Below are 14,565 nucleotides of genomic sequence, written 5' to 3' on the forward strand. Positions count from 1 at the left end.
CACGACAGACCTGACAAATATTCTCTTTATTTAAGTATACAGTATATGTTATTGTGTAAAACAGGACATTGCAGAGGTAGTACAATGGCCAAAAATGTTGATTCCAACGCCCAGTTCTGCTTTCGTGAAGTGTCCTAGTCCTTGACAGTGTGGTTCATGAGCTCCATACTAATAAAATTGTGTGATTGCAGCAACATTATTAAATTGCTACATTGAAGGTAGAAGGTAAGCACTTTAAATGTAACATTCATTGTGTATTCACTTGGACCATAAGCCAAGAAAAAACACACAAACACACACAAAAATGGAAGCACATTGGATGTCGATTATAATGAATAATACATACAATGTGTACCACTGCAGCCATTTCCATCATAGCAACAAAAGTATTAAGTTTCAGTCACAACAGTGTTGAGCAAATAATTTATGAATTAATTTATTAAAATTTTAGGCTAATTATCACTGAATCCCTGCGATTGGCTGGCAACTAGTTCAGGGTGTCCCTGCCTACTGCTCGAAGACAGCTGAGGTAGACTCCAGCACGCCGGCGCACCTTGTGAGGTTAAACGGGTTAGAGAATGCATGGATGGATCACTGAAGCCTTTGAGACCACCAACTAGGATATCTATCTGTATTTCCAAGTCTTCAAAGAATGATTGCTAAGTATACATGGAATGAAACTATATGATTTTATATCGTTATCATCTCAGTAGAAGATGAACATTTGTAGAAAGGTGAAATAAGAAGCAATGGAGAAACAGCTAAAAATTTGGTCATGAGAAAAACACGTTTTTCTAATGCATTAATTCTTTTACATACCTAGCCAATTCACGCTTGGTGTATGTTTTCATGCTATAACTAGCATTACTATAGCATTATTGTCAAAGTCATTTTTCAATATTTTTGGAAGTCAAGAAAAAAAATTAGAACACATATTGGTATTTTTATTTCATTAAAATTGGAACAAAAACTGATGGGTTAACAAATAAGCGAAATGAAAGACACGCAATAAAAAAAAATACCGGTGTGTTCGCAAAATCGTTATTCCTCCCCCCGTCCCCCAAAAATATTGAAAAATAAGTAGGCGGTTATCCTGTGCCCGTATGTGTGTGTATGTATATATAGAGTGTGTGTGTGTGTGTGTGTGTGTATATATATATAACATTTTTTTAACTGCTTTTTTTTTTTAAACCAGGGAAATCTAATAAGATTTGATCTGATTGAAGAATACACAATGGATTATCCACGCAGGAATCCGGCTAAACATTAGTTTGGAATGGATGAATTGTCAACAAGTGGAAATTTTTTTCCACTTTGATAAACACATCATATGCCAAAAAGTAAATACATTTTTCAATTAAATAAACTAAATGTGGAAATATTAACATATCCTGGGAACAACTTTAGAATGTTAGTAAATCAAGAGACAAGGACTGCAAATCCTTTTAATAAGTCCTTCTTGTAGCATAGTCTAACACCATGCTCGCAGCTCCTAGTAAAGCGGGTTCTTCCAAGTCTGACGTGACCACCTTGGTGCTCTGAGCCGGTAAGAGAGCTCTACTAGCAATGAGGTGCTTCACTGGTTCTTCGTAGATCGAGGCTAAGACACCGGATAGGATCACAAGTGAGGGGTTGAGTGTATGAAGGATGTTGATAATGCCCACACCCAGTGCCGTGGAGGCTACAGAGAAAGAGAAAAAAACAACTCATTTTGAGGAATGGATATTAACTTTGCTTACAACACACACACTCCTATCCCACAACAACTGATGGCTATAATGAGATTACTTTGTAAATCAGGAAACCATTGCAGTTTTTTTCTCATGTGTATTATGTGCTCATTTAGGTACTGACCCTTGTTGAGAACAGCGACAGCTTTGGCGTTCCCCAGTCTTGCTGCGTTGATGAGGTGAGCAGCAGTGATGGGCTCAGAGAGCTTCGTCGTCAACCCTTCCCCTTTAAGCAGTTCATCTGAAAAACATAACAGTAGTTCGCAGATTTTAATCTTGCTGAATTAGGTTCTTATTTGTATGTATGGGTGTAATGTCATGCCAAATTCCACCCAAATATGACCTCCATTTGGAAGCAATTAAAATACAACGAGGAAAAAAAAATGTACTTTAACTTTTTAAGATTTTGACGCTGTCAAATTTCTGTCAACATGTTATTTATGTTGATGTAAGATCTTATTCCATTTTGCTACCTTGAAGTCACAAGGAAGGGAGACATGGAAGAAACTTTTAGTTATTAAGATTCCAGGTTGCAGCTGTTCACTCGCTGACTTTGCAAATGATGAAGAACGCAAGTCTTGTTGAAGGTCTGCACTTTCACTTTTTTCGCAAAATTGCAAATGGGCAAATGCTGAACATTTAGGAAGCCTCACCACATTCAACAATGAGTTAAGAGTCAAACATTCACCCACCATCATTCATTTTCTTGGCCTCTCTCTGCAGGGCCAGTCCAGAAGCATAAGCCTCGATGCATCCTTGGCTTCCACACGAACACTCAGGGCCATCTAATGACACCATGATGTGACCCAGTTCGGCACCGCAAAAAGTGCTGCCATGGATCAGCTCGTTGTGCTGGATAATCCCTCCTCCAATGCCTTGCACAGTACAAAATTGCAAATGAGTAGGATTAAACTACATTTACTGTGTCAATGCAGTTTCAACAATTAAGTAACATAACTACACGTGTGTGTGTGTGTGTGTGTGTGTGTGTGTGTAATAACGTATAATAAGCAGTATTTCATTGAAAAACATAAAGGTGCCATTCAAGAAACAGATCGGTTTTGGATTTTTGTTATTTTAGTGTCATATTTGGTTTGGATAAATCTGAGTGTTTGTTTCATGCAGTTAACTATACCTAACTCATTTTTTAAATGAATATTAAGTTATCTATTATCGGTATTAGCGGTGAGAAACAGGAATTCATCAGTATTGGCGTTAAAAAATATATATTGTGCAACGCTATAAAAAAGGAAAACAATTGGTCATTTGTTATTAAGTGTAATTTGTTATTTTTTTCTGTTACATTCATAACTGTTCTTTAATCAAGCAAAAATATAGTTTATCTTAACATTTGATAATTCGATTTAATTACTTTTCATTCGGATCCTTGGAAGACTAACGTATTCAATAGCTGCAACCCTACATTCAACTCCCCCGTAGTTTTTGAAACCCTTGCTTCAGGTCCATGAGAATAACTTGCAAAAATTGCTCCACCAAATTTGAATGTTGCTCCTCAAATGAAATCACTAATTAGCAAAACTGCTCTCAAATGAAAAAGTAGGTACAGTATGTCGCTAAGTAGAGAGACACATAGATCTATTTTTTTGTGTGTTTTGGTGGCAAACAACCCCCCGTTTGTTTGTTTTTTTTTGTAGAAAATGCATACAGTATGGGGAATTTATCAGCATTTTTGAAGACTTAATGGGTTAAAAAAAATAAAATAAAATAAAAAAAATTCCAATGCATTTCAATGAGTGTCAGTTATATGCGGACTACCGCCAATCGCGTGCTGTCCTGGTCCATATCACCTGCGAATAGCGGTGGTCCACTTTATATACAATAAATAAATACTGGAACGCCAAGCAACCCTGCAACTGTTGTGACATGAACTGGTGACTGAGTTTTACAAATTCCGACTGATTACGATTCCCAAAAGTCATCTGAATGTGATTGGATAACTAACTGTCCGAATGTGATTGGAAGAACTATTTGGGGGTTGGGGCCTCTGCAATGGAGGACGGCAGGGAGTGAGTGACCAAGCGTGTGTTTGAAGGCTCACACAGCGAGTTGACATCGGACAAAAATGATTCATGAAGTCATCCATTATTTTACATCATTGTTATCTTCATCACCTGATGACTAACGACAAAAAATCTGAAGTTATTCAACTTCTTCTATTTTACCTGCTTTAAAGCAGCTCTTCTGAGTCTTTACAAATGAGTGAGTAAACACTAGGGCAACTCACCTGTTCCTGTGATCACAGTGACAAAGTTCTCCACTCCTTTTCCATGACCAAACTTCCTCTCAGCTAAGGCTGCACAGTTACCGTCATTGTCCACCCAGACGGGTAGGTGAAAGGCATCTGAGATGGGTGTCCTCAAATCCACAGACGTCCACTCCCGGATTAGCTTTGTTGAGTCCAGTACCACACCCTCTTCTGGATTTACGCGTCCGCCAGTGGATACTCCTGTCATGGAAACATTTGACAGAATTAGGTCGTTTTTATTTTCCCACAGCATAAACTCGTTTGTTCTTTTTTTCCATATAGTGCTGTATACTGTAGTTTCATACCAACACCAAGTATCCTACAGTTGAGAGACACTGCATCTTGCATGGCATTTTCACACATTTTCAATATGAGCTGCATCCTGGGCTCAAAGGTCTTTGGATTCGGTTGAGTATATTTTTTCACTACAATTCCCTTGATTGGACAAAGGGAACAAAGAGAAGGGAACAGGCAAAATAATGTTTCACTCTCATCATTTCCATGAAATAGAATCAATGAAAACTAATAAGGGTCTATTCAAGATGAGGCTGAGCAACTCACCTGGGAGCAGACGATTGCTACTCTGAGGTTGGTCCCACCAAGGTCCACAGCCAAAGCACTTTGTTTCTCCAGGATGTGATCAATGTCTTGAGATATGGAGTCTTTCACCAAAGGGAAGCAGAAAGTCTTCTGAAGGGGCTTATTCAGGTCAATAGATTGTAAGAACTTGACAATGCGAGGGACGGCGTTTCCATCACCATAGATCTTAGAACTGGAAAGGTTGGAACATTGAGAAGAAAACTGAGTGAATGCAAAGCCTTTGAAATGAAGCGCTTGATGGAGGTTGGTCTTCCTTATACTGGGTGTGCCATTCGTTTCAAATCAACTTAAAGTTTCCAAATCCTATTATGCAGTTTTGACACTGAATTAGCATATTCTTAACATTAGTCATTAAAAAAATAATAATAACACCAATCTGTGTACATAAACATCAAGGCTCGACAAGAAAAAAAATTTCTTTATGGAGCAGTTTTGCAAATCAATGACTTCATTTGAGGAGGGATTTTATAACTTTATAGCGCAATTTTAGTGTATTTTTTCCACAGGTTGAACCCAGCGAAAGAAGCAAGGGTTTTATGAAACAATAAAAATATGACCATACAACGAATGAACAATTATTGTTTTTTTTCCCCTATGGTTTACTCTTTGCCGCAAATTGCGTTTCACTGGCAGGCGCGCCAGCGGAACAATTGGGTGAAGCTTAACATCAAATAATGCAGCTATCCAAGTAATTAGAACATACTAAAACGGACATACTAAAATAGATACATTGCTGCTATACAGCAATTGTAATCCGGATTTGGAGTTTTTTTTAAATCATAATAAACATGTTTGCCGATGCTGAAAGGATTTTTGATGACTTTCGGATTGTCACTGTCACCAAAGTTCAATTAGAATATTTAATAAAAGTGTCACCATTTATCATTGCTGCAGTACTGTGGAGGAAGATATATAGTTAAACTCTCAGCACTAATACCAGATGTGACTGTAAAGTGGTCTAGGGTTCTAAGCATGATACATATTCTCGAACACGTAAAGGGGACTGCTGTTTTCAATAAAAACGTAGTCTTACCAGGGGTATCGCTTTCCAAACTGCAGTTGCAGAGCATGGTAGATCTTATTATGCGAGTCAGCATCCCTCACATGTAGAACATTTTCACCTAGCAAAGGGGGAATTCAAATTTTGAAGTCGAACAACCCATTAACATTTGATCGTCCAATAGAAATATGGTCAGCAAAATATGGACAGCAGGGGCCGCTAGAGACCCACATTCACATCGAGGCGTTCTCACCTGTCTCTCTGCCTGTTTGTCTTGTTCCCAGGTTGACGACCGGTGTGCCAAAGGCCCCGGCCTCTCGCACACCGCAGCTGCTGTTTCCAATCATGCAGCCGGCGTGGCACACCAGTTGGATGAACTGCTCAAAGGGAATGTGCTTCACTGCCCGGAAGTTGGGATGTGTCTCAATGCTCTTTTTTCTCATGACACGCACCATTTCCTTACTTCCTGTATACAGGGTGAGTCAAGTCAAGTCAAGTACAACTTTATTGTCAAATGTGCTGTATGAATTTCTTCCCTCTCAAGACAACATAAAACAAGAGGAGCGCCTGCGGGTGCCCGCGCCGCCATCAGTATCACAAAATGTATCAAATATATGATCAAAAGATTGAGCTAGACCCCTTGGTCCTACCCATATCAGCATATCGGACAGACTGGACAATTCACTTCTTCCTATAGTGTGGAATGTGTTTAGGGAATTCCGGTTCTTTACTGTTCCAGCATGCCTGTGCCCCCAGTCTACAAACCAAGCTCTGTTTCAAAGTGTTTTGTGTAGGAAAACGTCAGTGATTCTCAAGCCCTGACAAGGGATTTGGCACGTTTGTTGTGAAACATAATAAAACATGTTTGTTTTATGAAACTGTTAAAAGGTTAAAAAAAAATACTCAAAAAAATATAATGCACAATAACCTTACAATACGAACCGGCATCAATGTTGGGAAAGAGGATGAGGGTCTTTTTATTGAAGGAGACAAGTGCGTCCAACATGAGTCCATAGATCTTGATAGAGTGCTGAATATCAGTGGTGACAGGGTGCTGCAAAGCCACAATGTAGTCATGATCCTTCACGTCGTCTCCTGCAGAATGTAAAAAAAAAAAAAAACAAGAATGACCTAACTTGGTTTGTGTGTGACTTTCTACTGCTGTCTTACAACAGTTCAGGGTTCCTACACACATGAGATTTCAAAATTCGATTATTTTTCCAGACTTTTACGAAAAACAATCTCTTGTGATGATAAGCAGTTTGGATAAAGGATGGATGGATATTCACTTTTTTAAATTCTTTTTTTTAAGAGATCAAGGCTCTTGTAGGAGTCTTGTAAACATGAATATATTTCCATAAAATGTTTTCCATATTTTTCTATTCCTTGAGATTTAAGAAATCAAATTCCATACTTTTCAAAACTTGTGTCGGAACCCTGACAGTTACAGTATATCTAGAGTGTCTGACATACCCAACCAGCTCTTGATGATATCCAAATAGACTTCCGAGTTATGAGGTGACAGCAGCTTGTCATAGGAGGGACAGCCAGCCAGTAGGATTCGAGAGTGGTCCTCACACATGGAAATGAGGTGTTGCTCTGCCCTCCGTGTGCAGCAGGCATGATAATGGGCCAGTTTACTGATGGCGTGGCGGATTGAGTCGTCAATTGTGCCACTCACCTGGGAAGTGAGCCAAGACGAGACTTCACATCATGTTCAATGGACACCGGAACAAAATGTTAAAACCTTAATTGTAACTCTATAGAAAAGTGAAAATAAATTATATTCATTTTATTCAGTTCTTCACCCCAAAAAGTGAGTTTTATTCATGACTGATGTCCTAAGATAGCAGGTTTTAAGGGTTTTGCATTATTTCGCATGCTTAAGTTTTGAACAGTGAAATGAAAAGAAACTCCCTCAAGGTCAGGTATTTTAATTCATCCGTGATGTGGAAGTTGCTAGAAACACTGCCAGAAATATTGCCAGGGCATCACAACAAATCTCAATGGTCGATGAAACTGCGCTGGCAGAAGGATGACTTATTTCTTACTTATTTGTAACTGCACATACAGCTTGTTTAAAAGTTTAATTTGAATCTTTATATTCATTTATATGTGAATACATTTGGATTGATTCATTCATTACAGACAGCTGTTTTCATATTCTTAAAGTTTGAGAACCATTCTTTAATATAATGTTACAATGTTTTGCTTCCAGACAAGAATATTAATTATGAATAAAACCTCTGCCTATTTTTTTGATTCACACTTAAGCGTACTACGCTACTGTATTTCAATGTAACTCATGATGGTGGTACTTGGAAAGCAAGGAATTCTTTTGGTAAGAAGTTGGACAACCATTAGCTTATTAAAAGTCCGCTTAGTTATTCATTCACTTCCTTCTCACCTCTCCTCCCTCTAAGTGAAGTATCCTAATGTTCATCAGTGCAGCAGAAGTTGCTAGAGCCAGTGCATCAAAACGATCTCCATGGATAATGACAAGATCCGGGCGCAATCTTTGTAGGACATCTGGAAGTTTGACCAGAGCAAGCCCAACACTCTCCACCATGGCTGCCTCATCCTCCCCTCGAACAATTGTGTGCAGTTTGGAGCTGATGTCAAAGTCATCCTGCTCAATCATACGAAAAGTGTTCCTATGACACAGGCAGAAAACAATGTTTAAATGGCTGTGGTGGTCAGTGGACCCTTGCATATTTGCGGTTAGGCAATGACGAATTCACCTAGTCGTGGATTAGTTTGGAACCTTTCTTCCATGGTTTAAATAAAAGCTCGCCCATTCGTGATTTCCTGTAATGCGGGAAAAGAGCGAAAACTTTTTTTGCCCATTTCGTGCCACATTATTTTAACCACGCTTCCATCAATGCTAAATGATAGTTCTTCACCACTATTTTAAGACCGTCAGATCATCATCTTTACTTCTGCGACGTCACATTGGCGACAGCCATTCAGCGTCAAATACGAACTAATTACTGGATCATACGTAGGCACAGCACAGGAGGCACTCGTATTAGTACAGGAAATTATAATCACTTTAAGAGTAGCATCAATTGTTGGCATAAATGTGATTTTTGCAGTTAGGCTCGGTTCCTACTCCCTCAACTCGAAGGGGTCCACTGTACTTCTTAAGGGGTGGTGTGAGCGGTGACATATCTTTTACAGTCTGTTGTGTAGTTAATGCACAAGAAAATATACCGCATAGCTTTATTTTAGGTGTATATGGTAGGTTGCGTGTGTATCTTACCCGTAATCATCGATGAGATGTGAACCGAGCACGACTACATCCAGCTCAAAGTCATCAGGGTGGGATTTGATCCCAAACATGATCGGGGCCAGTTTCGAGTAGTCAGCCCTGTTGCATGTCGCCACACACACCCTCAGCCTCTTCTTACACTACAGCAATGCAAATGGGACAGCCGCGCACATCATATTAGTTGACGTACTAATGTGATTTGGAGAGTCGCAGCATCTTGTGGTACACAGTGTACGTGAAACAGAGTCAAAGTGGCAAAATGGCAAGACTGTTCTCCTAATTTAGTTTTAACAATGCTTGTCAGGCCAGAGGATTTCAGAAATTCACAGAAAACGTTTTTTGGTTCCGTTGGATCACCTAATGGGAAACCACGGTAACTTTAATTTTGGGTTCCATAAACATTCACCATGGGAACAAATTTTTCTATTTTGACTGATATTCATTATCAAGAATTCTGATATTCAAAAGTATAAAATTTAAAGGGTAAATGTTTGAAAACTATGCACTAACAATGAACATAATTACATCAGCAGCTGTGTACTCCAGGTTTATTCAATAAAATAAATGGATCAAAATATGTTAACACTTTTAATGTATTCACATGGCATCACGAATACGGCATACCACATTATCAGCGTATTTTTTTCCAGTCTCATGCTGCAAAGATTAATTTACTAGTAATCATTAATATATCAATTACTGTGAAATACTATGGCCATCAGAAACACAGATGTGAACACAATACTTCAGTCCTGGCTATATATCACGGGCCACAAGTAAACCGGACACTGTTAACATGATTATACGTGTGTGTGTGTGTGTGTGTGTGTGTGTGTGTGCGTGTGTGTGCGTGCGTGTGTGTGTGTGTGTGCGCGCGCTATTTCTGTAAATAAACATCAGTGGCTACTCACCCCCTTTATTAATACAAAATCATGTAATAGGAATTGAATTATTAAAATCCTGTGATGAATCATTATCTTATAGTCATATTGTTTGGTTCTACATTTGCCCAGAGAGAGGAGCGTCGGCGCAGAGCGCCGATGCATATTTGGAACTGAGAGTCGCTGCTTGGAACTGAAATGGATTTACATGGGACAGGAGAAGTGAATCAATCTCTTTTTTTCGTCAATGGATGCTACAGCTTCTTGTTGACTTTCAAATTTAGCTTGCAGCCGATATGTGCACATTTTGAGCATGACGTCGCTGATCCACAGGTGAAAGGACACTTTGTCGCTCCTCTTTCATTTCAAACTGTTTTAAACAACAAAGCATATGAGGTAGATGTGGTTAGGATTGCACAACTGTCCGTGTTGTGTGTGTATGTTGTGTTTATTAATTTACTTTATGTTAACTGTTTTGTTCAGCGCTTTGTTACAGCTGCAGCTGTTGTGAAAGCGCGATATAAATCAGGCTGTATTGTATTGTACTGTATATCGTATTGACATGGCTTGACGTGCTCTTTGCAACCCCAAGACGACGCACTGTGTCATCTACTATTAAAAATTGACTAAAGAATCTACCATATGTCAACGTTAGGCCTTACCGACAGTTATTACTATACCTTTGTGACGAATGTTTTATTTATAAAGTTACCATGTCTACAACTAGTAAATTATAGAATAACTAATACTGTTTCATAATATTTTTAAAGCGAATAGCCTTTAGATCTAATGACCAACTTCAATACTTGCCTCGGAATCGTGCCTTCCGTCGAATCTCTCTTTCGTGTTTTTTTTTTGCGTACGTCACACGTGATCTTAGTGATACGCCTTTCTTCGGATGATTCGGATGAAAAATCCGACTGGCATTCGCATTTCTGAAACGTCATAAGGTGTTTTTTTTCGCCGCCATCTCAATCCGCCGTTGGCGCACTGAGACACCAGCACACTATCTCAGCTCGCGGACTAAAATAGCAAAAATTTTCTGTTCTCACCCCACCCGCACCCCCTCCCCACCTCACCCCCTGCGTTGATCACACAGGAGAGATTCGATCGTGTACAGTCAACTAGTGCGCGGTGATTTTTATGGGAAACGATTTTCGGTATGTAAAAAATTTTTACATACCGAAAATCGTGTATTTTTTACTAAAAATGATCCCACGGAAACGACACACTCCCGGTAACGATTGTTCCTGTGAAATCCTCAGGCCTGCTTGTTAACGATGAGGTACCACATTGATTAAATATGAGCATTGTGTAAAATAAGCAGTTTGCTGTTTAAATAATCTGATTCACCTGATTCAGATGATCCATCTTTTCCCTTTTCATCTTTTCTTTGCTTTGCATCATCTTGTAGTAAAGTTCCTAGAAGAAATCGCAAAGGTGTCACTTCACACACAATACACATTCCAAAAACAATTCTCTGATCCTTCTGGGGTGCCCAAAACCTTTTTTGACGAAGATCTACTTTTCAATCAACCAATCTCCCGCCATCGACCGTTACCACTAGTGATGGGACGAGCGACACTGGTGCGTTAGCAGTAGCACAGTGCCGAGAGCTCAAGAATGAAACCCCGTATCTGTACGTGTATTGCTTTAAGAAAGAATCACGTGACCAAATACAGGAACTGAATCGTTTGAATGTGCTGCGCCAAAGGGTGTTTATAAGGACACAAACTGTCTCAACATGTCGTGGGTTTGTTGGCTGGAGTTTTGCGAAATTATGGATTGTTCTAAGATGTTTTCCCCAGTGTGGAATAATTTTGATCTTGATAAATCTTTTTCTCCTTTGAGAATTGTTTACAGTTATATACAATTTTTTTTTATGGTGGCGCATTGCACCCACTTTATCAGTTTATCAAGTGAATGACCTGTTATACATACGATAGTCAGTTAAAGAGCCTTACAGTTGGCTTTATTCATTTGATCTTATAATTGCGAGATCCTCCATAATTGAAGTCCAACGCTGTCTGTCAGAAGCTAACACACCCAGAAACCAAGACCCTTTACAATATTGGAAATTGAACCAGAAAACATATCCATATCTGCATCAACTTTCATTTAAAACTCTCTGCTCACTATCGCCATCTGAACCATGTGAAAGAGTATTTTCTGAGGCTGGGGAGCTGGTGTCTAAGAGGAGAAATCGCCTTGGAGCAGACACTCCAAAAACTTTTGTTCCTCAATAAAAAAATCATAAACTAATCACTTTTGTCTTTTATTTCACATGATTTAACAAAAATTTTCTACATAAGTTAAAAATCTGAATTGTAACTCAAATTTGCTATATTTTACATACCAACTCAGTTTAGCATTTACACAAACAAGGAATTTCTTTACCTGCAATGATTTTATAACTACTGCAGGGGTCACTATTGGGTGACCAACACAGTGTCAATATAGTGCTGACACAGTTTGTGAAGTGGGTCAATACACTCCTTGAGGTATCATGTCCTATCACTAGTTACCGCGCACTCACCCATGCGAACGCACACAAGCACGCATGCATGCCACAAGGAGCAATAGCCAAAACGGCCCCAAACATGAATGAAACTGAAAAAAAGTAGATACAAGAGTTTGCGAAAAGGAAATCATTGCCTGCCTTATTAGAAACCTGACGCGGAGTCATGGGACGCACTTTTGCAGCGTCTTAAGTGCAAGAACATCATTATTGTGGCTTATGTGAACCGTTTAAAAATGTTTCTCCTGATACTCCAGATTCCCATTCTTTGTCAACGCCATTGGAGAATAGCAGATCAAACAAACTTGGAATGAGAATAATGATAATTAAAAAAAGATATATTGCAACAGCTCTGATCGCGAGCTGCAATTGCAGGCTGCTGACTGCTAACAACTACCAGTGACGCAGATCATGCGCTACCGTAGGTTAAAAGTAACCTGCTTTTTTATTTGATTTTTTAAATACTTTTTTTGTGAAAGTGAGACTAATGGGAAGCAATGTGCACTAACAAAAATATATAATTTTCACAATAAAATGCTAGAATTGATCTTGGTCAGTGGTTGTTAAGATCTAATTTGCTCTTCTTCAGTAGGGGCCTAACCGCTGCTGTTTTGAAGGCAGCAGGGTGAATAGAGCAATTAATAATGCTTAAAAGCTCTCTGACTATGACTCAACCATTGTCCAGGATGGTGAGCAACTCTGCAAAAACAAACCTCGGCCACTATTATACAACAGAACAGGTTGGACCGGATCTAGGACACCCGATAAGACTGGCCAGAACAAAACAGTAACGCCTGAGTTTACTTTCCATCTTCCTGCTGCGAACTTCTGAGCAATACCGGACATTGGCGCTCGTTGGTTTGGAACATGCGTGTTTGGACACAGGAGGGCATCCCATTGTGAGGTCAATGATTAAGTGACGAAAGGTTTTCTTTTCTTATCTTTTCATATCTGATCAATATAAAAGACACATTCATTCATGTTACAGTGTGATTGTTTAGTTACAATTTGATTTTTGAATTAATTATATGGCAGTATGAACAATCATTAGGAATCTAGATGTAGTTCTACAGACTTTAGTCTTAGAGCAATAAAGACTCATCTAATCTAAATAGTTGATGAGGACATCATCCTCCCTCTAGAACAGGGGTGCTCAAATGTCGATCGCATTTTTGTGTGCGTGCATTAGAACTGATGCCGCAAGAGTAAAATGCTAGAAGCTAGTCAAGAAGTTCAAATGCAAATACAGTACACAATCATGTTGTAAGATCACATGGCAGCAGGCATTCATTTTCTAAATATGGGACATAAGACTTTTGGGGGGGAAATGATCTGCTGTGTGCTTTGTTGATTTGTTATTCATTTGTCAAAGGACACACTTGACCTTCCTACGCTATAACAAAAGCATAAATGCAAATCAAGTTGCAACACAATAATGACAGTATGAAGCAGAGGTGCCCAAGTGTGGTCCTCGAGAGCCCCTATCCAGCCTGTTTTAAGGGGTGTTCACACGGCACACATTTGCGCCGGTGCTGCACCGATGTATTTTGTTGCGATATAGCTTACACCGGAGCAAATTTTGTGGAGCGGTCACATGTACAAAGCCGCTGAGCGTGTCAGCACCGGCACAGCCTCGGTGCAGCTCCACTTGCGGTCACACGGCAGTTTCTGCAGCGGAGCAAAACGACAGAAAACAAATGAGCTGTCGTGTTGGTTCTTTTTAAAACATTTTACACAACTCAAGCGACTTCTGTACAGGCATGTCCTTCTCCTTCTCGGTCTCCGTGCCTTCAGCTCGAGAGTGACCGCCCCCGAAAACGTAAATCAACGATGACTTCAATGACACTCAGAAAAGCAAATGTAACCCGGACTATGGCATAAGGCAATGGGGAGTACACATAATCAATTGAAAGATCGTAGGTTCATTCAGAAGTTAAAAAATGTATGTATACATAAACATAATCTATGTTGTTTAAGAGAGTGGCGTCGTTAAAATTGTGTTAAACAGAACCGACTATTGCCGTGGCAAAAGCGAATTAGGGCACAGAATACTAATTAGGTGTCAGCGAATGAGAGGTACCGTTTTTCACCTCCGTGACGTCAAGAGCTTGCAGCGCAACCTATCTCGCTCTCTTTTCTGACGGGGCCTGAACGCGAACGGACGTGTTCTTCGGTTATTGTGAAAGAGGTGTTTCGGGAGAACGAGAGTCATTCTACGCAACCTTGATCACTGTTCCTGGCTAACGTAGCTGTTAGCTTTCCGCACCGCCGGGATTTTGCCGACCGTATAACGACATCA

The 14,565-nt window shown here is 39.6% G+C and overlaps 1 protein-coding gene across 4 annotated transcripts in view; it reads right to left on the reverse strand.

Moving 5' to 3' along the window:
* Window positions 1-923: 923 nt before the first annotated feature.
* Window positions 924-14,565, reverse strand: part of gne (glucosamine (UDP-N-acetyl)-2-epimerase/N-acetylmannosamine kinase) — a 21,075-nt gene continuing 7,433 nt past the window's right edge. For 3 of the 4 annotated variants that reach the window (XM_019876558.1, XM_019876557.1, XM_019876556.1), the window contains exons 2-14: window positions 11,102-11,170; window positions 8,859-9,007; window positions 8,004-8,250; window positions 7,070-7,277; window positions 6,539-6,691; window positions 5,850-6,062; window positions 5,630-5,717; window positions 4,558-4,768; window positions 4,302-4,431; window positions 3,976-4,197; window positions 2,423-2,605; window positions 1,855-1,971; window positions 924-1,681 (exon numbers count right to left, since the gene is read on the reverse strand). In XM_019876558.1, the coding sequence (XP_019732117.1) occupies window positions 1,446-1,681; window positions 1,855-1,971; window positions 2,423-2,605; window positions 3,976-4,197; window positions 4,302-4,431; window positions 4,558-4,768; window positions 5,630-5,717; window positions 5,850-6,062; window positions 6,539-6,691; window positions 7,070-7,277; window positions 8,004-8,250; window positions 8,859-9,007; window positions 11,102-11,155 (2,211 nt within the window). In that variant the 5' untranslated portion in view covers window positions 11,156-11,170 and the 3' untranslated portion in view covers window positions 924-1,445. Of the gene's footprint in view, window positions 1,682-1,854; window positions 1,972-2,422; window positions 2,606-3,975; window positions 4,198-4,301; window positions 4,432-4,557; window positions 4,769-5,629; window positions 5,718-5,849; window positions 6,063-6,538; window positions 6,692-7,069; window positions 7,278-8,003; window positions 8,251-8,858; window positions 9,008-10,558; window positions 10,602-11,101; window positions 11,171-14,565 lie in introns of those variants that run through there. The other variant, XM_019876559.1, reaches the window with a different exon arrangement.

This window comes from Hippocampus comes, unplaced genomic scaffold (genome assembly GCF_001891065.2).
Source record: "Hippocampus comes isolate QL1 unplaced genomic scaffold, H_comes_QL1_v1.1 scaffold51, whole genome shotgun sequence".
NCBI classification, from domain to species: Eukaryota; Metazoa; Chordata; class Actinopteri; order Syngnathiformes; family Syngnathidae; genus Hippocampus; species Hippocampus comes.